This window comes from Aptenodytes patagonicus, chromosome 4 (genome assembly GCF_965638725.1).
Source record: "Aptenodytes patagonicus chromosome 4, bAptPat1.pri.cur, whole genome shotgun sequence".
Lineage (NCBI taxonomy): Eukaryota > Metazoa > Chordata > Aves > Sphenisciformes > Spheniscidae > Aptenodytes > Aptenodytes patagonicus.
Genome location: NC_134952.1, coordinates 20,624,369 through 20,650,682, shown reverse-complemented (window position 1 = coordinate 20,650,682; position 26,314 = coordinate 20,624,369). Strand labels below are relative to the sequence as shown.

At 38.2% G+C, this 26,314-nt stretch overlaps 1 protein-coding gene across 2 annotated transcripts; it reads right to left on the bottom strand.

Annotated features, from left to right (window-relative positions):
- Window positions 1–11: 11 nt before the first annotated feature.
- On the bottom strand, window positions 12–22,896 carry PI4K2B (phosphatidylinositol 4-kinase type 2 beta). 2 transcript variants are annotated; one of them, XM_076336050.1, is made up of 10 exons: window positions 22,526–22,896; window positions 18,007–18,164; window positions 12,523–12,723; window positions 11,902–12,033; window positions 10,388–10,541; window positions 8,712–8,779; window positions 8,113–8,212; window positions 5,417–5,550; window positions 4,277–4,336; window positions 12–1,711 (listed from the first exon to the last, which is right to left on the bottom strand). In XM_076336050.1, the coding sequence occupies exons 1-10, from the start codon at window positions 22,803–22,805 to the stop codon at window positions 1,538–1,540; spliced, it is 1,461 nt and encodes a 486-aa protein (XP_076192165.1). In that variant the 5' UTR covers window positions 22,806–22,896; the 3' UTR covers window positions 12–1,537. The 2 variants fall into 2 exon arrangements, with proteins under 2 accessions (XP_076192165.1, XP_076192166.1); XM_076336051.1 differs by lacking the exon at window positions 11,902–12,033.
- Window positions 22,897–26,314: the final 3,418 nt, after the last annotated feature.

The window sequence follows — 26,314 nt, the reverse complement described above, 5'->3', positions numbered from 1 at the left end:
CCTAAACCCCGTGCGTTTTAGACTAGGACATTTATTTTCTTCACTGGCATGTCTGGTACATAAACACCCTCCTCAATTTTTTAATAAACTGTTTGGATAAAAACAATCATGGCAAGTTTATAAAGGTGGTCATTTCAATCTCCTTTTTAACCCCACTGTACAGTGAGTTTTACATTTAAGGCTTAAACGTTTCAGTTAATCATGTGAATTGCTGACATGCTACATTAATATTTACATCCACTCAAAATTATATAAAATACAAGCATTTTATTATTTTTGAGTTCAACAGTATTGCTTAGAATTACAAAATACAGCAATGTCTGAAATACTGAAGGTTTCATAAAAGCAGCAATTTTTCTCCCAGTCTTAACTGTCCAGAAAATTACTAAAATAAAAATATTTACCATGTTAGATAAGCCACAGATCTAGGAACGTGACCATCGGGTCTTAAACCACGTAACAAACATAAATGCAAGTGGCAACTGGCAGATGAGCATGACATTGCTAGGGGTACGGTAATAAGTCTCGATGCTCTATGTATCACAGTCTTTTTTTTCTTTTTCCCCCAGTCAAAAAAATAACGGCGTGTTTAGACAGAAACCTAGAAGGCAGACTGGCTTTGTGATGAACACATCAGTGCTGCTGCCATTAACAGTGCAGAACCACTTTGGTGACTGCTGATGAACACATTTATACGCATATGGCAAAACAAACCTGTGACAACATGGTGCAATTCTTTCACTGTGATGGATCTATGAAGAAATATCACAATTTTCCATACGTGTGCTTAAATACACAAGTTCTAAAAGCTACAGGCGAAATTTCAACCTCTGAAATGTACACTCAGTTTATTTTGTCACAGTAGGAACTGTGTGTACTTACTCAGGTTGAGTTTTGCTGTAATTCAACTATTTTAACTATTTTTGGTCCCCACGTGCAAAAAACCTATTTGGAGCATTTTTTCCCCTTCTCCCTTTCACTTGTTTGTCAAGGACAGATTGATTTTTTTTAATTTTTTTTTTTTTAGTGCATGACTTTTCAAGTAACTAGCCTATGGAAAAAAAAAATCTATAAACAGCTTAAAATATCAGGAAGAAATTCCAAGGAAAAGCATTTTCACAATCGAAGACAACATTCTGCACTTCATTTTTTAAAGACCATATAAAAAGAAATTGATAGAGTATAGGTTCTCACATCTGTATTAAACAAAAAGAATTCCTGTTGTATTCAAAAGTAGTTTCTCAGCATATGCAAACTGTGTATCTTCCCTTATTCAGAATACATTAATTTGGCCTATAAAAATACAATATGGACAAGTTCTTCTCATTCCCTGACATAAGAATTCACAATTTTGACACAAAAATTGTAAACTTTTATTACATTCAGAATACATTTCTTCAGTCTTTAGAATTTAAGTTCTGAGGTGTCAGCAATCAGAGCTCTTGGTATACAACAGAAGTACGTTATTGCAGAGCCTTTACACAGAAGTAGCTTTCTAAAGTTAAGAGAAACTTACTCTTCCCACATATTTTTGTTGCTACCAGGAGGAGAAGAAAGGCTTCCTGCTATGAAAGGTCTGTGTGAACACATTACTCAGCTGAACAATCCGGCCCTGACTTCCAGTGCTACTTCGCTCCACAATCACACGTGGCATCTGAACAAGCTGAATGGGACTTTTTTCATCCTTTAATGCCTGAATAAGGTTTAGTATCTAAAAGAGTAAAAGCAGGTAAGGTGAGGGTGCACAAATAAAACTGTGGCTAGTAGGCTTATAAATTCAGATGCCACCTTAAATCAATTCTATAGAGGACTGTGCTGTCAAATAAATTATTTTTAAAAGACACTCTATTGCAAGTAGAACTATTTTATTTATTTGGTAACATTATGACATCCTGCTGCTACCTGACTACCCTTCTATTCTTTTCTTGAATATTTCGTGCAATCCTCTCTGAATTTTTGGAAAATGTTAGAGACAAAAAAATCTAAGAGCATTTTAAATTTAGCACATCTTTTAAGAGCATTGCACCTTTAATAAAAAAAAACTACAAAAAAGCAATCAACATGTATTTAACACGGGACCTACCAAGAGTTTAGCTACAAATTATTTTTGTATCATAAGATATGAAGCCATATTATTAACCCACACCAAACCCAGTGCTAAGATCCAAATTCAGCCCTCAGCTCCCAGGAGTGTTATCTTCCTTGCAAAATTTCAGTGCTCACGAACTGCCCTGATAATTTACTCCACGTTCAATGCTATCCTGCTGAAAACCGAGGCAAATATTCAATTTAGTTTTGGTGACACGCTTGCATTATCCTTAATATCAAGCCTTTTTTTTCCCCCTGCACAACACCCCTTTCTTCCTTGTGCGACTTACTGATCCCCTGCTCATTCTGCACTTTCATGGCTGAAGAACCCTGACAGATAGAGTCCTTTGCATGGTTTACTGCAATTTGGCTCCTCCAGAAGCTCCACCTGACATTTACGTTTTCTAAGGCAATCCTTTGTAGATCTGTGTTACCTGGCTGCTTAGTCTCTATATTCTTGAGAGAACTGTTTGTCCTGGGTTTGAAACCCTTCCCAATATTTCCCCCCCCCTTCACAAAAATATGCTGCTAACTACTTTTGGTACCTTAGATTTAAAGATCTCGCCCCTTACATGCAAGATATATTTCTCTTCAGCCTCCTTATCTTTATCAACTAGATTTTTCATTTTCTAATTCTTAAAATTTTCATTTTTAAGGATGTATTTACAGATGTTTTGGCTATCCTGCAAATTCGTCTTAATGAATCCATTATACGTGATCTAGATATCCAACTCTTCTATAATGCCCTTGTAACATAATTTGGTTTTACACCAAAAGCAACTCTAAAATCAGTGCTAAAAGGCATCATTTGCTGATGTATTTCTAATCACATCCAAGAATAACTCATTATCTGCATTTCTTCTCTAAATCCATGCCTGAAAACCTGACATCGCCCACAGTGAAACACATTCTTGTACAGCTGGAGAAAGATTTAAAAAAAAAGTTAAAAAAATCTCTGCTGAAATCCACCTCAGGGAAAGGGTGCGAAGAAAGAGTGCAGATGCAGCCTTTAGAGTGGGAAATTAATTTAGACAACCTTAGCTAGATATCTCTCAGTTATATAGATCAGGGTTTTCCTTAAGCTTTTTGTTAAATAACAGATTCCCTGTAGCCAATTGTCTCATCACAAAAAAGCTACTTAACACAGTTTAAGATGGATGAATACTTCAGAAGTGACCTTCCAGTGACTGCACAAACTTCTCAGAAAAGTTATTTCAGAAATAACTCCTATAATTCAATTTAATAAGTAAGGCTTGCTAGCTTTTAGCCACCACACATAACTAATGTTAACTGGGATTATGTTTGACTAAGCAGAGCTGCAGTCTTGTGCAAGGTACTTCTTGATATAGGAAACTCTACAGAGAAAAGGTCGGATTAACCCGCTCTAGGAATTGTGAATGGCTGGCTTTAAACTATCCATGTTGAATTTATGAACACAGAGAAGTCAGTTTCAATAAATTCAGGGCAAATGGGACTACTAATTTATCTAGTCCAATTCCCTTACATTTTCACAAATCACATGCCTACAATGAACTAAATTTGTTCTGAGCTAAAGCTTGTTTTCCAGTATATCACACCAGTCTTAAGTTTTAAAACAGCAAGAAGACAGAAAAGCCCTTCTCTTCTCTTGTTTAAGTGTTAAAAAACCCCCAAAACTTAATTATCATCAAATTTCTAATCTGAAAACAGCTGGACTGGTTCCAAGTATGGTTTTGACATTTGCTAGGATGAAGAAATTATTACCTAATATTGCCTTCTTGTGAAAGGTATTTCAATAATCAAGTTAACCCTCCAAAGTAAAGTCACATTTATTTTAATAACATAACAAAATTTCCCACCAAATTTTCCATCCAAGTTTATGACTCTCCAGTGTATCATTTTTAAAATACCTTCTAAGAATATATAGGTATTAAGTCCACCCCTAACCCCCACAAGAACAATAAAACCCAATTACGTTATTTAAGAAAATCATCTTCTATAAAAATAAAAACAAAATCAGTATACACTTTCTGCTGTCTCATCTATATGCAAATAAGAACAAACTCTAGAAAGAAATTCAGTCTTCTCAGACGAAAATACCTTCAGTGTCTTTCAATTTAATAGGAGTCAGTTTTTGTAGCTCTAAAAACAGCTGAGAAGTGATGACAAATTAAATACATAAAGAAAAACATTAAAAAAGCAGTCTTACCTGCCCCCTCATAACAGACATTTGGTTTTCAAAAGTAGCCTTGTCAAATCCTTTATCAGTCTTTATTAAAGAAAACAAAGAGTTATTATAAGAAATGACCCATTTATTTTTAGCTATATATTTAGCACGCAAATCCGTCAATTTCATAACACAGTCATATTACCAACATCATAATAATTTTTGGAAGCTTCAAATAGTCATGGTATGACCAACAAAAAGGTCTATTTATTGCAGCAAGTATAGATATGTGAAAATGAAGGATGTTCCACATCACAAAAGTAAAATACATCAGTGGATACTACTTCAGGGCATTGGTAGGTAGGCTTAATACCATCACATAATGTTACACCACTCTGTCTCTCACCTTTACTCTGGCAAAAGAATACTTCCTCCTTCAGATTTATTAAATATTTCTACTTCCACTGGGTTTAACAGACAACCCAGAGTCACTTTGAATACAACTGAGTCAAAGACGCAAATATTGCAAATGTGTTTCAGGATCTAGTTTTGATGCTACAGCTGCATTTTCATTAAAAGTTTAAAATTTCCATTTCTTTCCATCCTGATCATTTGGATTATTTCACTTGAACATCTGACACAATTGTTTGTGGAATGTTTCAGAGAAGGACACTTTACCTGTCAATATTGTAGCACAGTTTCAGTATCTCTAAGTAAGTTTCACTTACTTTAAACATGGTCAAGATTTCAGCATCAACTTCACACACAATATATATGTAAAATTAAGTATATGAAAGGTATGCAGGTACTTTAAGTTACATTAAATACACGATCTCCTTAGGTTGCTACAGTTTATCTTGTGTATACACACCACACAGGTACGTTAAATGGAGTTTTTCCATATATATATAAGTTAACTAGCTTTAACTGATTATGTAAAACTTGGATATATAAAAGGTAATTATGTTTTCAGATGAGCTGATTACTATCAATTAGCCACATTAGTGACACAGTTTCCTCTTAATTATATAAACCCTTCCTACCATGCCAATGTTAAAGCTAAAATAGCACAGTATCACAACATACAGAAGTTAGGTGGTTTTTCTTTTTATGAATTTAACTGTTCCATTACAGGTATTAGCTATTTCAGTAATGCTTAATTCAAAGAAGCACTCGATTCACCTTAAATAGTTCATAAAGATCTTCACAAAGATCTTGTACGAAGTTCATATCAGAAATGCGAGGAAGAACTAAGTCTCTGGTCTCCTGAGAGAAAGGAACTTTTGCTTGAGAAAGCCAAGCCCAGTGGAAGGGATCTAATGCAGAAAAACAGCACGCTTAATGATTAACAACAGGCAAAAATGGAATTCTCAAGTGCTTACCACTGATACAGTACTCTGCTGCCTACTGGAAGTTCTCAGTAACATACTATTTTTCACAACATTGTTACCCCATATACCTCTCTTGCCTACAGTTACAAAAGCAGCTTTACAGCTACTTAACCTTTTTTCCAAAGAGTGAAAATATATTTTAAGTAATAAATATTTAGCTGAAGCAATAAGTAAAAAAGGTATATAAATTAAATACTCTAAGCAACAGTAGAGGCCTTCTCCTAGTTTAGTAATGCAGTTTCCTTTGGAGTAAAATAATGGCTGCAATCAAATAGAAATCTTTCAGATGTTTGACTCGTACTGAAGAATTAACAAAAAAGTAGCTACTATTTTTAATAAAATTTTTTGTTTATTAAAATGCCTTCTTCTAAGCATGCTTAGAAAAACATTAACTTTTCACATAATTGCTATTAAACAGCTGTTTCAAGAGATATTGTAAGAGTAATTAATAGTACCAGATGTTAAACGACACCAAACAGTCTTGGTTGCAGGAACTGAGGAACATCACTAGTAGCAGGCCACCCATTGAACTTCCTGACACTGCTCACAGCCTTTTGAGTCTGACAGTCCAGCCAGTTTTCCACCCACCTCACAGCCCGTTTGTCCAGTTCGTATCTCACATTTGACTACAAGAATACTATGAGAGACCATGCAGACGGCCTCGCAAAAGTCAAGGAAAATCAGCTGCCCTCCCCTCAATCCACCTAACCAGTCATCTTATCACTAAAAGCTGTCTAGTCAGTTAAGCATAGTTTGCCCTTGGTAAATCCATGCTGGCTTCCCCATCACCTTCTTGTTCTTCATGTGCTTGAACATGGCTTCCAGGAGGATTCATTCCACAATCTTCACGGGGACTGAGGTTAGGCTACCCCATCATTCCTTGCACCCTGCATCTTGCCCTTCTTGAAGATGGATGTGATACCTTTTTCTAGTCATCAGCAACCTCCCACATTACTACAGTCTTTCAAGAGCGATGAGAAAACAGCCTCACAATGACATCAGCCAGCTCCCATCATGTTTCCAATGCATCTCATCTACTCCTATGAACCATGGTCCAAGTGCTCCCTTTCTTCTGCTTTGGGTAATGATTCGTTCCCAGAGGCTCTGCTTATGAGCTCTGAGACCTAAAAGCCTGAGAGCAAGTCTTACAAGTGAAAACTCAGGCAAAGTCAGCATTGAATAACTTGTTCTTTCTTATGCCTTTTGCCTTTAGGTCCTTGCTGCACTTTTCTTTAGTCCCACTCTCACTTCTGATTTACTTAACCCTTTCTTGTTGCCCTTTATATCCTCTGCTAGCTTTACTCCAGCTGAGCTTTGACTTTCCAGACTCCATTCTTGCACTTTTGGACAAAGTGGAGTCTCCACATCCTTTTTTTTTTTTTTAAATGTATTTAATTTTTGTGTCCCAGTTCAGTCAGGAGTTCCCTGTTCATCCATGCTGGACCAACTTCCTGCCTTTTGGCTAGGCTGTTCTCTGGCTTTGAGGAGGTTATCCTTGACGATCAACCATCTCTAGTTATCAAGACAACATGCTCTACCCCTCAAGAGCCTGTGATTTTAAACAACATTATGCTACAAGTTTACCGTTACAGAATTGTCACACACTTGTCCAACTGCAAAAGAATTCTAAAGGATCATCCAAGTTTATTACTTTGGGTATTGAAGTAAAAGATGGTCTAAAAGAAGCAATAATTGCCATGTCTCTAGAACAGCTGCAGAAGTGACTGCTGCCAAGAGATACATAGGATAGTAACTACTGAGTATCAAGATGTCTGGGACTATACAGAGCTCTGGGTGGGGTAATTAACTAGCCTTTTCACAGCAAAACTAGCCCACACTAACTGTCATAACTACCTAATTGGCTAATAGTCCACAGATATAATTGTAAACCCTGTTGGGCACTTCCCTCTAAACTATAAGTAGTCAGAGATGTGGTCAGAAGCAATCTAGCTTTAACAGTAATATCAATTTTCAGTCTGCTCGAAAATACTAACTAAAGATTAACTTCTACAAAGTAAGCTAAAGCTGAGAACAAGTAAAAATAACATGTAACTTGTCTACCTGTTCACCTACAACAGTACCCTTTGTTTTGAAATAGAAATTTGGCCATTAGAGGACAACTTGCATATCCTTGCACTCAAGTAACTTTCCACCATGGTTTTCAAGAAAACACACATGAGAATTGTGTTGCTAAATTTTTCCAATTCCACCATCAGTCACTTTACATACAGTAGTATGTTTATGAATATCCATGTACTAATATTGTTTAAAGGTATAAGGGTAAAAAATACGAACAAGGACTAAATCACATATGCCATTGCAAAAATGGCACTTTTCTTCAGAAAGTTAGCAAAAATGTCATTTAAAAATTCGATATATAACTACAGTGATGATTTCTTGATTTCTTACTACAACAACCCAAACAAAAAATACTTATTTAGAAGCTACTCTCCCGAAAGGAAGATGAATGAAGAATGCAATACTTACATGCCCTCCACTCATCAGGATGCTTAAAAGGAAATGCTAAACCATTGTCAATTGCAGCAATTTTAATAGTAGATTCTTTAGTTATAGTCCATTGGCTATCCTATGGGAGGAATATTTCAAAAATAAGTGATACCTACGTGCTTACAAAAACAGTGAAATACATTAAAAATACTGAATAATATACTCTTTAGCTTCACTGCTTAAAGTCAACTTAAAAAATATAAAGGAGCATCCAAATAAACTCCAGCACATATAATCCTTACTCTACCACCATTAAAAAGGAGCCCTTCCCCCAAATACAAGATAAGCAGAGCACATAAATAGCTGAAGAAATGTGCCTGAGCAACAGTGGGCAGTTTTATTATTATTATAGCCCAAGAAAAAAATACAGAATATTAAAAGTAACTTCTAGCACTGTTCTATCCAGACTAGTCTAATCCAAACAGCTTTTCCATTTATTTCACCTAAAATAATTTGCAGTTATCATATTTCTCGAGACCATGCACCAGGATTAAGGCCATGCACTTAATCCCCTGCAAGACCAAGTTATAAAACTAAACAATTTAAAGAATGTAAGTTTCAGAGTACAATTTTCTTACCTTATCTGACAGATCAAGTCCATCATCTTGTTTTTCATACCTGACTAACCAGTTATCATTACCTCTGTCTTTAAATAGGAAAATGCATGTTACAACACGTCATTTATAAAGAAATCATTATCTAAAGTGATATACAACAACTAATATTGTAAATTGAGAATTTAGCAAAGGAGTCAGGCAAAACTGTTCAAAAATTTTTTTCTAATCTCAATACATGTGTTTTAGCTTTACTGAAATGTTTGAGGCAACTGATTTACTGGAAAGACCAAAAATTTACCAAATGTTCTTAGGTATGTACTACTGCCTTAGTTTCCCCAACTGGCTGAGTATACAGCAAAATATCACGAAAGCTAAGAGAAACTATTTTCATCAATTTTATGCAGAAAGATCGGCTGTAGCGTGCACTTTTCCTTGAGAAAAGACTGTCAGCAGCAGCAACCACAATGACTTAATTTTTAAGCTTGTTTTAATGCTGATGGGTAAAGGGAGAGGCTCTCCAAAATTACAGATAGTGTGATGTCTGACTACATGAAGAAAACAGACTCTTCAAAGATGGAGGGAGGAAAAAACTGAAGAGCCTTTCAGAAGCTGAAAAGGTCTGCACTGTTCAGACAAAATTGAGACATTGAAGACTTTTTGACAAGGTCTTTCAGATAGAGGATGATTGCATGGATTTGTAGGTCCTTCTGTCATCTTAAGGTGCTCCCTTAAGTTTAGTTAAACATCCATCAGAAGATTTTCATGTTCCATCATGATGAGATATATTAGATGAAGGTAAAATCACCCACGTAATGAGGTTTTGCATTTTGAGTATTTTCCTTACAATTTTAAGAACATCACAGGACACAGTCATTGTTTGGAAACACTGGGATCTATTTGATAAAGCTGACAGACCATAGCAGCAGGTAGAAAGTATTACGTTCTTATGAAACTTTCTTCTTTTAGTTTGCTTCTAAAAAGCCACAGGTTAGAGTGACTTATTTTCAGCTGGATTCCTTTCTACTAAGTGAATTTAAGAAAAGGAAAATGAACTACAGCTGGTATGTCTGAAGAAGGGTAAAGATGCCCACCTCTGACAAAGCAGCAGAGGAAGTATTTTAAATATAAAACTGCCTTTGGACTCTTGACTCTTTGGACACCTACATAGTCAACAGAAGAATCCCAGCTTCTGAGTGAAAGAAACAAGAATGCAGGAGAACTGAGAGATATACATCACAGTTGTACTTCAGTGCCTAGTCACAATGAATATGAACTATTTTGCACTGATGCAAAACTGTGCTGTTATTGGCTCCAGCTTAGCATAAAAGTAATGTAGTCATGGCTTTTCTTACAGTTCCTGAAACCCCGCCGTCCCTTATCCTAATCTGGAGAAACAGACAGTTAAAAGCCTACTGACAGAATTAAAGCATAATGAAAGTATTTGTTCTTGAATTCTTACATTGCTTAAAAATATCAAGTAACAGCCAAAAAGGGTTGTTTGGATTTTGTCAATTGCAATATTTAATGTTTGAATCCAGAGTAAATTTTTTAAAGTTTAAAACGCAACATTCTGGCCTTCAATTGTGAGAAAAGCATCTGAAATGCATTAAAAGTCTTCAGCAGCAGCTTTCAGCCAGCATTGCTTACCATTTCTGCCTCACAAAAGTAGATAGATACCGAGAGACACTAACAAATACCTGTATTTCTGATGACATAATCCAAGATAACCAATCTTTCAAACTGTGACTGAAATTCTTTCCTTGTGTTCTCAGGTAAAGGATCAGTTTCAAACTTCCTGAGCCAGTAGTCAGCTTCCTTATATCCTTCGACAAACAGCTGGAAGGAGCCAACCTGAAACATTAAGAAACTGCATTTGGAAAATGCACTTGGGTAGGTCACATAACTCATCTTAACATTAACAGAAAAACTGATTACGTATTTTCAAAGTTCAGAACACAGGAAGTATGACATAAAAAAAAGATTACTAAGTGGTTTCTCTTTCATTTCTAAATTCTAAAAAAGTAAGACTCAAATCATGAGGGGGTTTTGGTGGGGTTTTGTTTGTTTTTTTTAAATATTTGTTTAAGCACTCACTGAGTTTACCAGGAATAAAATGTAGCCAGACAGCTCAACATAAATGAACACGCAGTATTACGAGCAACGTTTGAAACAAAGAGAAAGAAATAACATCTATTCTCTTTTTCATTGGAAACACTTGGTTCAATAGTTCATAGGAAACTCACCAAAAATTACAGGAGAAAAATCTTCCTCCCTGAAAAGCTTGTATGTTTCATTGATGAGAACAGCAGCATTAACTATTTTTTCAAGACAGACACTTTTTCCATGAAAATGGCTGAAATACATTTCCCAAAAGAGTCCAAGGAAGAAAATTACAGATGGCATAGGCTCCATATGTGTGGGCAACAGGAAAGGTGCCCAAGATTAAAATTCAAAAGAGGACTTCTATTCAAGAAGTAAAATGCAGATAGATGCACACGTGCAGAGACATGGATAAACACACAGCATGTGGAATAACCATACTGATACAAGCTTGCATAACGTATGTCACATGGATCAAAATTGCTGGGAACTGACACAAGTGGATTACCCAAGGTGTACATAACCTGTGTTTTAAAAGTTTAGGAGTAGAACACCGTGATGATATTTTGGAGATACAATAAGGGTCATTAGGCAAGAAAGATGAGGTTTTAGTCAGTGGAGTACTGCACACAAGATGAAAGGAAGGTAGGATGAATATAACAATAGAATACCTAAAAGAATAAAACAAACAATAGAAGGGGGGGAAAAAATATTTAGGAAAAATGAAAGAACTAGATAAATTGCAAGGGAGAAACAATTAGGCAATATAAAAACTTGACACTGAGGGGAAATGTACTAAACAGTCAAGAAAAATAAAACAAACAGATGTACAGTGTTTTAACATATTACTCCTCCAGCAGAAAGCTAGACTGCAGACTGATACAAAAAGTGGCAAGATTAACAGCGTAGTTCAAATGAACGAATGATGCAACAGAGCGGATAGATTTTGCGTAGAAACAGTCATTTATCAAACTTCAGTCATTCAGAGATAGTTTGCAACAAGGTTTTTCTTCTACTGCTGAAGTTACCTATAAATATTCTCTTTTTTTTTTTAATTCCAAGTTTTGTATAAGAATCAGGAAATGCACAAATCACTTATTTTTCATCTTACCTTAGGAGGTAGTCCAATTCGATTAAATTTTTTAGCAACTTTTGGCACTTTCTCTAAAGCGTATTTCTTTCCTCTTGACTTTGCACGATCTATTGCACTGTAATTAAAGGTCTCACTGACAAGCCAGACAACCTTAAAATATGGAAGTTAAAAACACAGCTCAGAATTCCTTATTATTTCAATTATAAATTTACAGTAATTTTATGCTTAGTTGTCAAAAAAGCAAAAAGTAAGCATCGGGCATTTCCAACAGACAAATTTTATATGAAAAGGTGAATATTTGCTACTTCACATATCTCAAATAAAAATGTGGTAAAAGACTTAAGTGGAAATCTTTATATGCTGCTTTTTTGCAATTCTGATGTGTCTCACCAAAACATGAGGCACAGAAGTGTCAGAAAATGCTAGAAACTGAAGTGGTTCCAAAGAAGAGATTCAATTCAGATTGCAAACTTAGCCTTTCTACACCAAACCACTTGCCTTTGGACTCTCAATAGTTTATAAATGACTTAGGGATAATGCACGATATACAAGCATGTCTCCACAACTACAGTCCAGAGACTGACAAGTCTGTCACTATATATTTTTTGCATTCAATAATTTATGTATTTTAACTTTTACCTTAGTTTTAGGAACAACTCCTAGCCCCAGCTTGTCATCCACAAGATAGGCACCAGCTTCAGAGAGGTATCCCTGATTTGGAACGAGGCAGCCTCTGCCAAAGCAGCAAGGACAGCAAACTTTGTGAAAATATTTGGTCCATTTCGGATTTAGGTGTCCATAAGGCTCTTCAGATTTTGGTTTGAACACTCCAATAATTTTCTAGGATAAATAATATAAAATTAAAGTATGAATGTTTTGAGTTGCAAAAGATTAACCAATACTTTCAAATAACCAATTTTCAAAATCATTTTAGATACTATACGTTGCATTTTACAGTTGCTCTTTTTAGATGATGAAATAATAAAACAAAACAGTATTCCAAATAAATTTATCATCAAATGCTTGTCTAGAAGTAGCACAAATTCAAAATAAGCTCTTCATAAGAAAAAATCAAATCCAGCTATCATTTACTAGTTTTTCAAAATTAAAGTGGACTGCATTTTAGAATATACTTTTTTTTATATTCTAAGTTTTTAAAAATTGAGGTTTTAATAGTAGTTTTAAAAATCGTTTTCAGCCCACCAGTTAACTCATTAACAAGATATTTCAGGCAGAGACATAATGGTTCCAGGAAACTGACAAACATACAGAATGCTAATAATCAAATGTTACCTTTTCTCTGTTTTATTTATTGCTTTAAGTTAGAATGGATCAAAATGTTCTGCACTTTGCAATTCCCAAGAGTGGTGTCATTTACCACTGCTGTAGATTCCTCAACTCAAAGCCAACAATGGTTCACACTATCAGCCACCATTTACATTGGAGACATGTAGTAAAGCTTAAAATTACTCTGAGTACTATGTCCAATTTGGACACTATGCTTCAAGAAATCTGTTAACAAACTGGAGGAAGTTGAAAAAACAATGAGAATAAGCACAAAAAATGTGAATAATTAAAGACTGTATGAACAGGGATTGTTTAGTCTAAGAGAAAATGGGGCACAATGAACTATGTAATAGGTTGCTATAGAGAAAAAAGGAACAACACATTTACTGTTAAGGAGCCAAGAAATTATAGGCTTAAATCCCAACAGGTAAATTGCAAGGAAAAAAACCTTTTGAACCTTAAGAGTGGCTCAAGACCGGAACCAACTGCCAGGTTGCGGAGTCTCCAAAACAGGACGCCACTAACAACAGGTTAGTTAAACATTCATCAGGAATCATGTTAAGACGATCCTGCTCCACAACACAGGCATTAAATAGATGATTTCTCAAGGTGCCTCCTACTCATGATTCTATATTTGTTAACCACAAACCACAAGATTATTACCACACTAAAATATATAACCTTCCAATCGCCTGTGATAAACTTCAGCCTAGCGCATAAAGTCCATGTAATGACACTTCCATAGCTCAAGTGAAATGCTGTATCTTCACTCCTTCTCACAGGACCAAGGTAAGTAAATCAAATTCTTATCTAACAAATGTTTAAGAACAACTGTTTAAGAAGCATTTTCACATATTAGTATTTTCCTGAATCCTTTCCTGAATCCTTATCAAAAAAAGTGAATATCTCAATAAGCTAGACATTGCCTGTTGTTGCACCAGCACTCATAGCTGATTTACACTCTTAAGTCATGAACAAGTTTGCTGGCAGTCAGAAACTAGCATTCTGCTTCAGAAACTGCTGATTCAACTAGATTAGGGAAAGGACCTGACTAGTTGTTCTAGCTTCTAGAGAACTTTCACCCACTTTGTCCAAGACAATCTAATTTAGTCCAAGATTGTCCAAGACAATCGTGCTTTGTCCAAGACAAACTAACTACAGAGAACGTATTTCATTCAGTTTGTAAACAGAGTACACAAGACACCAGGCACTAGTAGAATCACCTGTCTCGTCCATCTATTTTGTTTCATTCCCATCAACTACCAGGAGAAATAAGTTACGAAATATCACTATTTGCATTCAACCTATAAAATAAGTTTCCTATCAACAGGGGCAGGAAACAAATTGACAAAAATTCTCTTGTTTTCGGCACGCTGTTATCTGTGATTCTAAAGTTACATTCAAAATCATGAGCAAGTTCTATGCAACTGCACAGACAATTCAATTTAGACCTACAGAAAAGGTTATGCTTACAATAAATATTCTATGCAACTTTTTTTTTTTTAAATCACAACATTTTGGAAACAATTTACTTGGTATACTAGTTTAGTCAAAATTCTAACGTTAAGTTTAGAATTGTTAAAAAGTTATTTATTTTTTTCCTATTGAATCACAGGTATCTACCTGCTCAAAACAAAGCTAGCAGCTTTTCATTTTGCAGAAATGTAGTGGTGTATTTGGTAGTATATGCCAAGCCATTATCTCTTTCCTGAATCGTTCTTTCGATAATACCTCCTACAAACTGTCCATTTTAAAAAGGAGCCTTTAAAAAGGCTCATTCCATTATGTGCCTGGACCATACCATGCTATACTATCAAATCTAGATACGGTTTTCACGGTTTCACTGAAGTTAGAACCTTGCTAAATGTTGCAGAGCCATTTCTGTTGAGGACCAGAGTAGAACCAGAAAGCTCAATATGTAGACAACCTACCAAGGCCAATCTTAATGTTGCAAGTCAAAATTAATTTCTAGGCTGACTCCATTGGCATTACCAATTAGCCAATAGCTAAACTGCTGAAAACATGTTGCAAAACAGTTTGTAACAGACACAATGTCTTGTACTTTATTGGTTACACAACGAACAACAAATGCAGAAATATTCAACACTTCAACAATAGTGCTGCTTAAATACTGAACTGCTTCATATCAGCATACATCTACGACAATAAATGCAAAAAGTTAATCATTTTAATTAGGCAATTTTAGTTTTATCTTTCTGAGGTACCCAAATCAGCAAATAAGATGACCTAATGGAAACAGGTTATTTTACCTGTAACTTGGTATTAGTGTGGGAAACACTTCAGAAGCTGACCAGTAAGAAGGCTTAGCACATCTTTAATAAGCTCTTTCCCAGCATAAGGAAGAGGAGATTACTCAAGAAGAATAAGAGAAAGCAAGTCACAAAACTGGTCTGAAGTAGAATGATGCAATACTCTTGTCAAACAGGATGTGAAATCCATTCTACAAATGGGAGCTGCACTACTGACAAAACGAAGTTTTATCAGACCTTTAATGTGGATAACAAATTTAGATAAGCTCTAAATTTAGTGCAAAGAATAAAAGCAAAATTGAAAGTCAGCTAGGAGCTCAGTATCATTACTCTCACAGTTCCATGTTGGCAAATACTTTCATATTTTGCAATGAAATTTTTCTGGCCCACATGAAAAAAATTGGTGTTTTTTTAGTCTTCATTTCTCCTAAATACTTACATTCAAATCAATGACCTGCATGAAGGGGGAGGGCAAGTCACTACTAGGAACTTAACTAGGAACAAAAACAACACTTCACTGCAAAACAGAAGTAAAACCAACAAGAAAATCAGCACGTAAGAAACAAGGAAATAAGGTGCTCCATCCAAAATACTATGGTTACAAAAATGATGTGTAAGTACTCTCCCATTAGCCCCAGGGCACAGTGAGTCTCTCAGGCAATTGCTAGTCACCAAAAAACTGCAAGATCAGTCTGGAGAGGCTTCAGACAAACAGATGTGCACATACGGAAATCCAAAACAAGTATGATTTTTTTGAAGTAATTTCTCTACTAACTAACTTTCTAAAAATAAAAGATCTCGACTGCACAGCATTAAGGAAAACTCCAAAAAAACCCACTTAACCAGTTTTAAAGCATTTTTAGCATAACACTGTAGAATACTCTTTAGACACATCATGATTTAAACCAGTATTTGGTTACTTAGTCAGAATTTTTCCTATTGCATATTAAATAAGGTATAATCCTAATTTAAAATACCTCTTTAAAAACAGTATAAAGTTTGAATATGTATATATAAGCATACAGCCTGAAAGCCTACACAGAACTAAACTACTGAAGTAGGGAAATGACCTGAAGTTTAAAAAGTCTGCTGAAACTTTGAAGAGGTTTTCATATTAACAGCATTGTATGTGACAGCAAGAATCCCACAAAGTGATTAGAGAAAGATTTTTTTTTTTCCTTCCAGTTTCAAAATGAGAGACACCCTCCTTCCCAACCTACTTTGGCCCTCCTCCACCAGAATGAAGGGGGTCGTTACTAACAAATGTTCCTGGAACGCAGGAGTATGAACTACTATACGCAGTTCTTCGAAGATTTTGAAGGGGTAGTTCTGCCACTTTCCATCTTAGAAATAAATTCATAAATTCATATATTTATTTGTATTAAGTCGGTAACTATTCTAAAAAATCACTCATTCAATAAAGTGTAAAAACTATCACCAGAAAAGTGGCATTAAATCAAACCAAACATCTATGAAAATTAAGTGGCAAAACAGAAATATATTCTGTAATGACCAATAATATGAATAAAAGCTAAACAACAAAAAAAACCACCCAACTTCCTAAATGAATGGGAAATGACCATTTTGGGGATGCAGGGAAGAACAACAATCTTGAATATGTTCTGAAAACCAAAGCACTTAAAGTGTTACAGCTTCCATGTTCAACACGACTGGGATCTTTAGGATTAATGAACACCTACATCTACCTAAAACCAGAAGACTGCTGATCGAGCTTAAAATAAAATCAGATATAACAAATCAACAAAGGCGTGAGGGTTGAGAGTCCTCCTTTTTGGAACAGGTCGTTAAGCAGACGAAGTATTTCTGATTTAAAGAAAACAATGTGAAAGTATGTCTGAAACATCATTTTCTCTTACTAAATAATGCTAAACAAATGTTACTTTTCAAGCAAGATATTCAGGTAACTGTTACTTTTCTGTCTCAAAGTAACCTTCGGACACCTCTGATAATCACAATTCAAGGTACCACTGACCACTAATGGAGGGGAAACCAAATCTTCCAAGTTAAGATTCAGCAGACAAGTACAATTAGAAAGGTAGATTTGTTTATATCACTTCTTACCCATCTACCAATAGGAGGAAGGAGACATGACCTAAATAAAAGACTACCTAAAAAGAAAAGAGATAAAAACGTAGGAGGCTTGGCTAAAGAAACCTAAACAGTACCCAAATCAGAAGCTCAGTTTTGTTAAAAATCAATTAAAACATAAAAAGAACAAAATGTTAGATTCTGCACAAAGGAATCCCGGAATTGTTTTCAGATGTTAAAGAGGCCCTTTTATTTTCTCCTTATTTATTTGGTGCAGATCATTCAAAACATGGTAAAACTGCAACAGAGAAATAATAGTTATTTTGGCTTAGCTTATGCTGCAAGACATAATTAGAAATCTAAATATTACTTGCGTTGATTTTTCTAACATAGATTTTGGCATACCATAAATTATTAAACAACTTATTTAAATTAATTTCCATTTAAATAGAATTTTTAAATTTCCATTTGAAACTCTTTGCTGATATTGTCTCTCACTTTGCAGTAACACGCTCACCCCTTTTGGATCCTTGGCAAAGTAACTCCCACTGGATCCTTGAGAGATTCTTTCTGGAAAAACTCCACACTCTATAGCTTGTTCTGCTCTCAGAATAATTTCTGCAAATTCCGGATCATCTAAAAATATATTCATATCAGCAGTATGTCCTGTATGACCTGAAAAATAAGAAAACAAGCAATCTTAAGTGCAATTTGTACTACAAATTAACAACAACATAGGTAAACACACTGAAAAGCTAACAGCCTTCCCTGCTAATGCCCATTCAATAGCAGGCTGAAAAATCTGGTCCATTAAATCAGTGCAAGTTTTCCCACTGATTTACACACATCTAATCAACCTTTTGTTTAAATTAAATCAGCAGAATCTGCAACAACTAAATTGAGACTACCACTGCAAAGTGTTTATACTTTTCAAGGATTTTTTTTTATTTTTGTTTATATAAGGAAGCCTGTAAGAAAAAATCCCTTCAAAATCATATCTGTAAAAAAAAAAAGCTAAAGATTTTACGTTCCATTTTTATTAAGACTTTTGTGTCCTTTTGTAGAGAAAGCTACCTGAAAGTAAACTGTCCATTACCCACTATTACAATGGTATCATACCATTCATTTAACAGCTTGGCTAACACGTTCATTATCTGCTAAGTCACAACAATGCATTCACAAAACAATCCGTTACACGTAGCACTGACAAGTGGCACCGATATCCCAGCGAAGGACTGCATGTCATCACCATTCCAACATTAAAACACTACCAACCACTCGTAGAATTTCTTTGCATACCGACCAAAAGATCAGCTCTATGCAGGCATTTATGCAAGCTCTATGCAAACATTTAGAAAGGTAACTAGAAAAGAAGTTGCCAGGATGTAATGCTTCTATTGCTCTTTAAACTTTTTCAAACAATTTCTCTGCAAGTTTTGAAACTGTAGATTTCTGTACCTTACTTTTAAGGCTAGGATTACTCCACATTCTTACTGAGTGCATTTTAATGGGTCTGTGCATTAGGCCTCATTTCTGCATTAAGAAACAGCTACATTATTCTAAATTAAACATTCACAGATAAAGTTGCCTTGTTCCCATTTCAGCACTTGAAGAAATGTAAGATAAAACAAAACACATACATTCTTCTGGAATGACAACTGACAGAATCCATTCAGAAAAGATACTCCTAAACAGTTTGCGGATAGCCAAATAAAAAAATAAATAATAAAAATCACTCTTGATGTTTTGGAACACCTTTTTGTAGCATAGGACATTCTTTGAAGTTTTCTAGAACGTTATCGCTTGCTTGCATGAACAGTAGTTCATGCAATAACATGGCTTCCAAACAGAAACAACTAAAAAGCATAAAACATAGGAAAACCTTAGTGTAAGTTGGCAACAGGAAGGGAAGCCTTAAAACTAATAACAGCTCATTCTTAACGATCAACAACTACAACCCGTTGGATCAGAATCTGTTAGACTACTTGGCCAATACTTCTGCCATAAACTACAGTTTAGTTTTAAGACTTTTATTGGGATTGTCAGGGACAATCAATAAATTGCATTTCATAGAGTCAGCCACCAAGAGGGAGGGAAAGGGTTCTAAGATTTCCCTGTCACAAAGTACTTAAGTGAGTAAGGGAAATAAAACAAAAAAACCCCAATACACTTATTTTTGTGGAAAAAGTCACTTTGAATCAGCGGTTCTTATTCCATATCCAAGCCTCAACTATCTCCACACAAGAAACACCACATCATACAAGTGAGCTGCGACTGGTACATGTTTTTGTCAGTAAAAGCAAAATCAGGGTTGTGCATTATACTGTTACCAAACGAAATGCAACATCCATATTAAGTTCCTCTGCACATTAATCTTCCAGATGAAGAGGACCTACAGATGAACTTTATCACAGGGACTGAAGTTGTCTATGCAGAAGACAACTTTCTCAGAGGTCAGTTTTTCATTTCTGTGCATTCATTCCAGAATCTAAAACTATAAGAAGTCTCACTGTCTTGAGGAAATTCTTCAACCATGTATTTTGTAACATAAAGGATAACTGCAGGAAAAATATATTCCATTAAAAATCAAGTTAAAAACAAACAAACCACATTATGCTGCATGGTCATGGAAGAAGAGAAAAATAATTTTTGAAACTTATGTTCATTATTGCTACTGTGTTACTAGAAAGCCTTCTGTTACCACAGTGATGTGGCCATACAAAAACATAAAGGCTGAAAACAAGGAAACTGGCAGTTTTAAGAAGTTTCCTTTCGGTTTATCAACACTCTCCATATGAAAATAAGCCATTTTAATTGAAGCTAGTATTTGCTGAACGTGGCAGGGTTTTCTGAGTTGGTTTCTTCTTCAAAAATTATTTTAATCAAGTTTTCCACTGTGAAAGCATGTTATGGTCACAACTTACTCCCAGTAGTGTCTCTAAACTTACAATTGTAACTAATCAAGGTTTTTTTCTTGCAACTGCTCTTGAAAACTACTCTTCTCATTAAACTCCCACTCAGGAGACCATGGCTCACACACAGTCTAACTACCAAGCTCAGTAACTTTTTTCAAATTAATTTGGACAAGGCCTAAGGCTGCGAAGCTGCTATACTTGAATGATGAGGACGCGCTAAAGAAAATATGAATGCTATCATCCACGTATACACCTCAACCTGTTCCTCCATCAAGTTAACATGACATAAGCTAAACTAATACACTTTGCGAGAGTAACATGTATGAACTCCTTCAATACTAAACTAGCTTTATACTATTTTAACATTAGCATAATTAAAGGTAGTCCTTTAAATCAATTCCATTCAATCAATATGAGACTCAATAGAGTCTCATATTCTGACCATAATTCCATTATGAAAACACTCTCTGTGTTGCAATAACATGCATGAATAACATCTGTTGCATGTTTGTTCCACCTGACACATGAAACAATCCTGCACCTTCAAGTGTTGGACATATGGAAAAGGTAAGGACAAGGAAACAAAAGCAAGAGATGAGATGCTGCAATCAATCACAGTTCTGAGATTTTCTTACATACTCTTGGGGCAGATCCCAAGTAGTACTCCGCATTCACCATCCTAATTGCCCCAGTGGTGCTAGACCCACAGCTGTAGTCTCCCCTCTGAAGCATTAACTACTGTGTTTTGCTAGAAGCACTGTCTCATTAACACATCTTAAGTCTTCCGGGAACAAGACAGGAGAACTGTAACATTTTAACGGTTGGCATTACAGGTCTGGTCTACACTTGGGGCCATTGGTTAAAAGATGAGATTTTTTTTTTCTTATGGTTAAACACAGTACACTAGCAAAAGGTCTCTATGGCTACTGAAAAAAGTTACTAGCATAACTTATTCTGCTCAAATTGATGGGGGTTTCGTTTGGATTTTTTTTAATACACTATTGTTGCAAAAGGAACAATTTTACTAGTCTCTGGCAAGAAATCCTATGGTATAATTACAACAGCAAACACTATTAAGTGATAGAAGTACACAGATTTCCATCAGCAAACCTTTCCTAGATGTACATCTACTAACAGAAAGCTTGAAAGTCTAAAGAAAAAAGTAAGCAATAAATACTGCGTAGTTTATCATCTTGCCTGTATATTTAGAATTAGGTAATGGCCACGCTTATGCTTCTTTTCAAATTCATAACTAAGTTCTTGCGTTTCTGAATTTTCACATCACATTTCTTTCTCTCTTCAAGACTCGATTTCAAAACATGGAAAGCAGATAAATTTTTATGAAAACCAAAAATATGACAGAAGAATCCACATCTAAAACTCTTAATACACGTGATGGTACAAAGAAGTGAACAGATGATTGGAGCAAAGAACAGAAACAGAGCAAAATTTTTTTACGGGATGAAAAGATGGGGGTCACAAGCAAGTAATTGCTGGAATAGGCGAGACAAATAGAAAACTTGACAAAGTTCGCCAAGCGTTCGGGAAGCAGCAGCCAGTCCCGCCACAGAACGCAATCTGTAAAAAACGGGCAAAGCCAGAAGTTTCAAAAAATATGACAGAAACAAACAAAGCCCAACAAAGCAGAAGACAGAGAACAAGGAGAAGTAACAGTGGAGTCACTCATGAAGATGTAAATGAGTTCGTGCAGCCCTGCACATAAAGACAAAGCACTTAAATTTCGAGCCGTTCACAGCACTTTCCCTTCAAAGGCTGCTAGTCAGCGAGCCCATACGCCGAGTAAGGGCAACGCACCTCTGCCCCCCGCCGATACGACGCCTTCCGATAAAAGCCCGTAATAAGCTCCCTAAGAGACAGGGACACCTCAAGGAGGCACCAGGCGTGGCACATCAAGCGCACCGTAGTCCCTACGGGTATTTTTCTAGCTCGCTGGCAGGACAGGGCAGAGGCTACCTCTCCCCCGGAGACACCCGGCCAGCCTAAGCAGGCAGCCCTCCCCGGGCAAAGCCACCCTGCCCCGAGCCGCGCTGGCGCACCCCCTGCAGCTCCCCTCCGCGTTCAGCCGAGCCCGGCGGGGGAGGCGGCGGCCCCGGGCCGTACCTGCGGCGGCGCGGGGTTCCTTGTCCCAGGCGACGCCCGCTCGGCGGCCGCGGCCGGTGCCCGACGCCCGCAGGAGAGGCTCGTCCTCTCCATCCCCCTCGGGCCCCGAGTCCTCCTCACCCTCCTCCTCCTGGAGCCCCAGCTCCCCACACAGCCTCACAGCCCCGCCGGGGGCGGCTTTCACCCCTTGCGGCCCCCCCCAGGGTGGCCCTCCCTGAGGGGCCGGCTCCGCGAGGAGCAGCAGCCGCTCATCGGGCTCCTCAGCATCCGGCTCCGCCATGGGCGGCCGGGGGCTGAGCGCGGTGCGAGGCGCCGCCGGACGGGCTCAGGCCCCTCCGCCGCAGCCCATGGCAGTCTCGGCCGCCAGTGCCAGCTCCGCGGCCACGGCTCCCGTCGCGGCCCTGCGCATGCGCGCGGCACCGGCACCCCGCCCCCGCTACCTGCCTTAAAGGGGCCGCGGCCCCCAGCGGCGCCTCCTGGGTGCCCCGCGCCCCTGGGGTGTGCGAACGCCTCCAAACCAGCTCGTGTGTTTGAGCAGCTTAGGAGGCGTCGGTAAGGGCTCCAAAGTCTTCTCCGGGCCGGCTGCTAGTCACGGGGCTAGTGCATCAATTTGCAAAGAATTTATGCCTCACGGCAAAATCGTACTCGGGGAATCAGAGAGTTCGTACAATGAAGTTCCTGCCGTGGGTCAGCCGCGGCGGGGGAAATCCCGCTGGTGGGAGCGCTGGGGCAGCACCGGATGACGCGGTCTGCTGATAGCTGAAGGCAGCCGAAGAGCGGCATGATCTGCTCAACGTTCCTCCGGGAAATCACACCTACAGGCCTCCGTACTCGCATTATTTTCACTGCTAGTCATTTACCAAAAACATCCCCGAAACTGCCTTTATTTACGTGTCTGAAACTGGCTTGTTTCTTGGCCGCCGCTTTCCACGAGCCAGCTGCTCTCCCTCCCCACACTTTAGAAGACATTGTTCTACACCATCAAGGTAATTTCCAAAAGGAAGCCTAAAAACAATGTAAGTGAAAACAATGTGAATATATTGTCATTATTTCCATGTTCCCACAACCATCCTTGCGCTATTAACTGGAAGAAAGAGAATACAACTATAACCCCAACACACTGCGTCAACTTTGACGTGGATGCCTTCTCCCACACCTCCCTACAGAAGCGGGGTTTTCCTCAGTGCAGTACTCAAAGATTTTGGTGAAATATGGGAGAAAGATACACGCGTGGTGTACTCGTATAGAACTGGGATTCTGGATTGTACTGGGAGCAAATTAGTTCTCAGCTAAAATAGTAATTGCACATATTTACTATTCATTATTCTCATAATTATTCATGATACAAGGGTTCATTCTGTACACTACCTGGATCATAGAAAGAAAATTACTTTGCTTGGTTACTGACAAAATAAAACCTTACTGAAATGCTTGACTTGGGTTTGGTTTGTCTCGGGTTACCTGTCAGCCAGTGGACTTTGGAACTGAGTTGAGTGTCATTTACTTATGTAACTATTAATGTCTGTAACACTTGATAAAACCTGTCCACACTTGCATTTCTGTTTCCATTCCTTTCTATTAAAAGTGAACACATTCAGTCAACTGTGACTCCAGATGGATATGCCTAGCAAACGAGTATATGAAGGTTACAGCAACTGGATGTAGTTTTCTGTACAGAAAATTACACCGCTGTTAATTCCTGTGTGAAGCAAACAAAAAGGTCAGACTAAAATGGGAGAAGTCTGACATTTTGCCCAGCAGACCATTAAGGAAGACTGCGTCTCCCTTTAGCTACGTTAGTTACAAGTGAGTTGTGGCTGTTCCAATAACGTTCTGTCAAACAGTCCAACCATGGGGTTCTACAAAGTTTGAAAGTTCTCTCTTTTGAATAAACTAAACAAGAAATAACTCATTGGTTATTTCTTGTGGTTTAGGGATTCATCTACACATGCTAGTGTATGTCTAAATGTGGTTAACCATTAGTTTTCATCTTCTACTGCAATGAGAATTCTGTAACTTGCTCACAGGTCTTGGTCTAACGAAGTCTTTACGTTGCCTCAGTCTTAAGTAGTGCAGAGTTCAAATGCTATGACAGCTCATAATTAAACAAAATACACATCACCATCATAGTTATTAACAAACTATTAATTTTAATTCTGAGTAGCTAATACTCTCAATTAGCCACCTGGATTAAAATTACTAACAAATCATGCAAATAAATTGGATCATTTTCCTCATGCTAACGCTTTTGTCTCTATCCTTCTAATCCATAGAGCATACTTCGTCATCTGTTTATCATACATATCTGAGCACTACGTCGAAACACTGGAGTGGGAAAAATAGGAGAAAAAAAAGGGAATACATGCACAATCGTGCACTTTTAGCTTTAGGTGAGCGCCCTCTTGTGATACTTTAAAATAAAGAACAAGATGAATAGCTGCTCAGTATTTCTAAAGTAACAGCAGCACAACACATCGTAACAATCCAGATGCAGCATGACTTCGGGGACTAAGAAGCGGAACAATTCAACTTGCAAAGCTCTTTTCTGTTCAAAAGGACTAAGAAACTGTTCGTTATAGTCCGAGCCAACAATTCAACCAGGTGTGTAAGATTACTCTGCCAGAAGCCTGAAAGATCCTAATCCGGCTAATTAAACCTACAGAAACAGGACGGTCGCTGTGTACGTTTCACATGTTAATTAGCCGTCTGAGCTTAAAACTGTAAAACAGAAGAATCAGATAAGACTTCAGAAACAAATTCAGTTGACCGGGTACGGGCTGGTTAAAACTAAACATTGGAACAAACACACTGTGTACTTAACGCACCTCTCCAATGAATTTTTGCACACTTGCTACTGGTTACTTTAGGAAGGCAAATGGCAGTCCGCCAGCCCCCATGGCTGCCTAAGTGCAAAGGATGGTGAAGGCAGCCAGGCACCCAAGAGCCCTGAGGAGCCCCTGTGCTCCAGGTAAGCTTCCACTTGCTGAGGCTTCACTGGCAGTTCCTAGTAAAGGTGCAACGCCTGCCCCAAATTTCCTACTGGGCGTAACTGTATTTTCCCAAATAACGTGAAAAGAAAGCAAATTAGATCTCTCCTAGTAGCGTCTCTCTACCTGTAATGCAATTTTTTGCATTGCCTCCACAGCCCTGGCGGGTAGCCCGGGCTGCAGTTGCCCGAAGTGAGCAGGTTGCCGTTATTTGCTGCGGACAGTCACACAACCACTTTGCTCACAGAAACGTTGTGAGGAGCAAAAGGCTCTTACCGTGACAGCAACCTTAAGGGGAGTTACGTGGCTGTTCTCAACAGCCTAACGCTAAACTTCGGGAGGGAGTGAAAAACGACCCAGGAACGGGTTCTTCACAGACAAGAAGCCTAGTTTCTGGTGGGTTTCCCCCCTCACGGAGGACGCCGCCGGCTGCGGGAGCCCGCGCTGCCTGTGGAGGGCCCACCCCGAGCGCGGAAAATGGAGGCCCCTCTCACGGCAGCTCCGGGCGAAGGCCGCCGCGGGCCCGTGCCAGCCTCTGTACCCCTAGCAGGGGGCGGCCCAGCGCTCCACCCAGAGGCCGAGACGTCCTGTCGGCTGTACCGGGCAGAGATCGCCCCGGAGGGGACCGCCCTCAGCGCGGGAGCCCGCGTCGGGGCGGGGGCGGCCCAGCCTCCGTGAGGGGAGGGGCCCCGGTGTCCCTTGGCGGCGCATGCGCAGCACGGCACCCGTCCCTCTCCGGCGGGAACTGACCAACTCGTGGGTGGCCCGTTCAGCGGCCCCGCACGCAGCGCCGTGCCGGCGC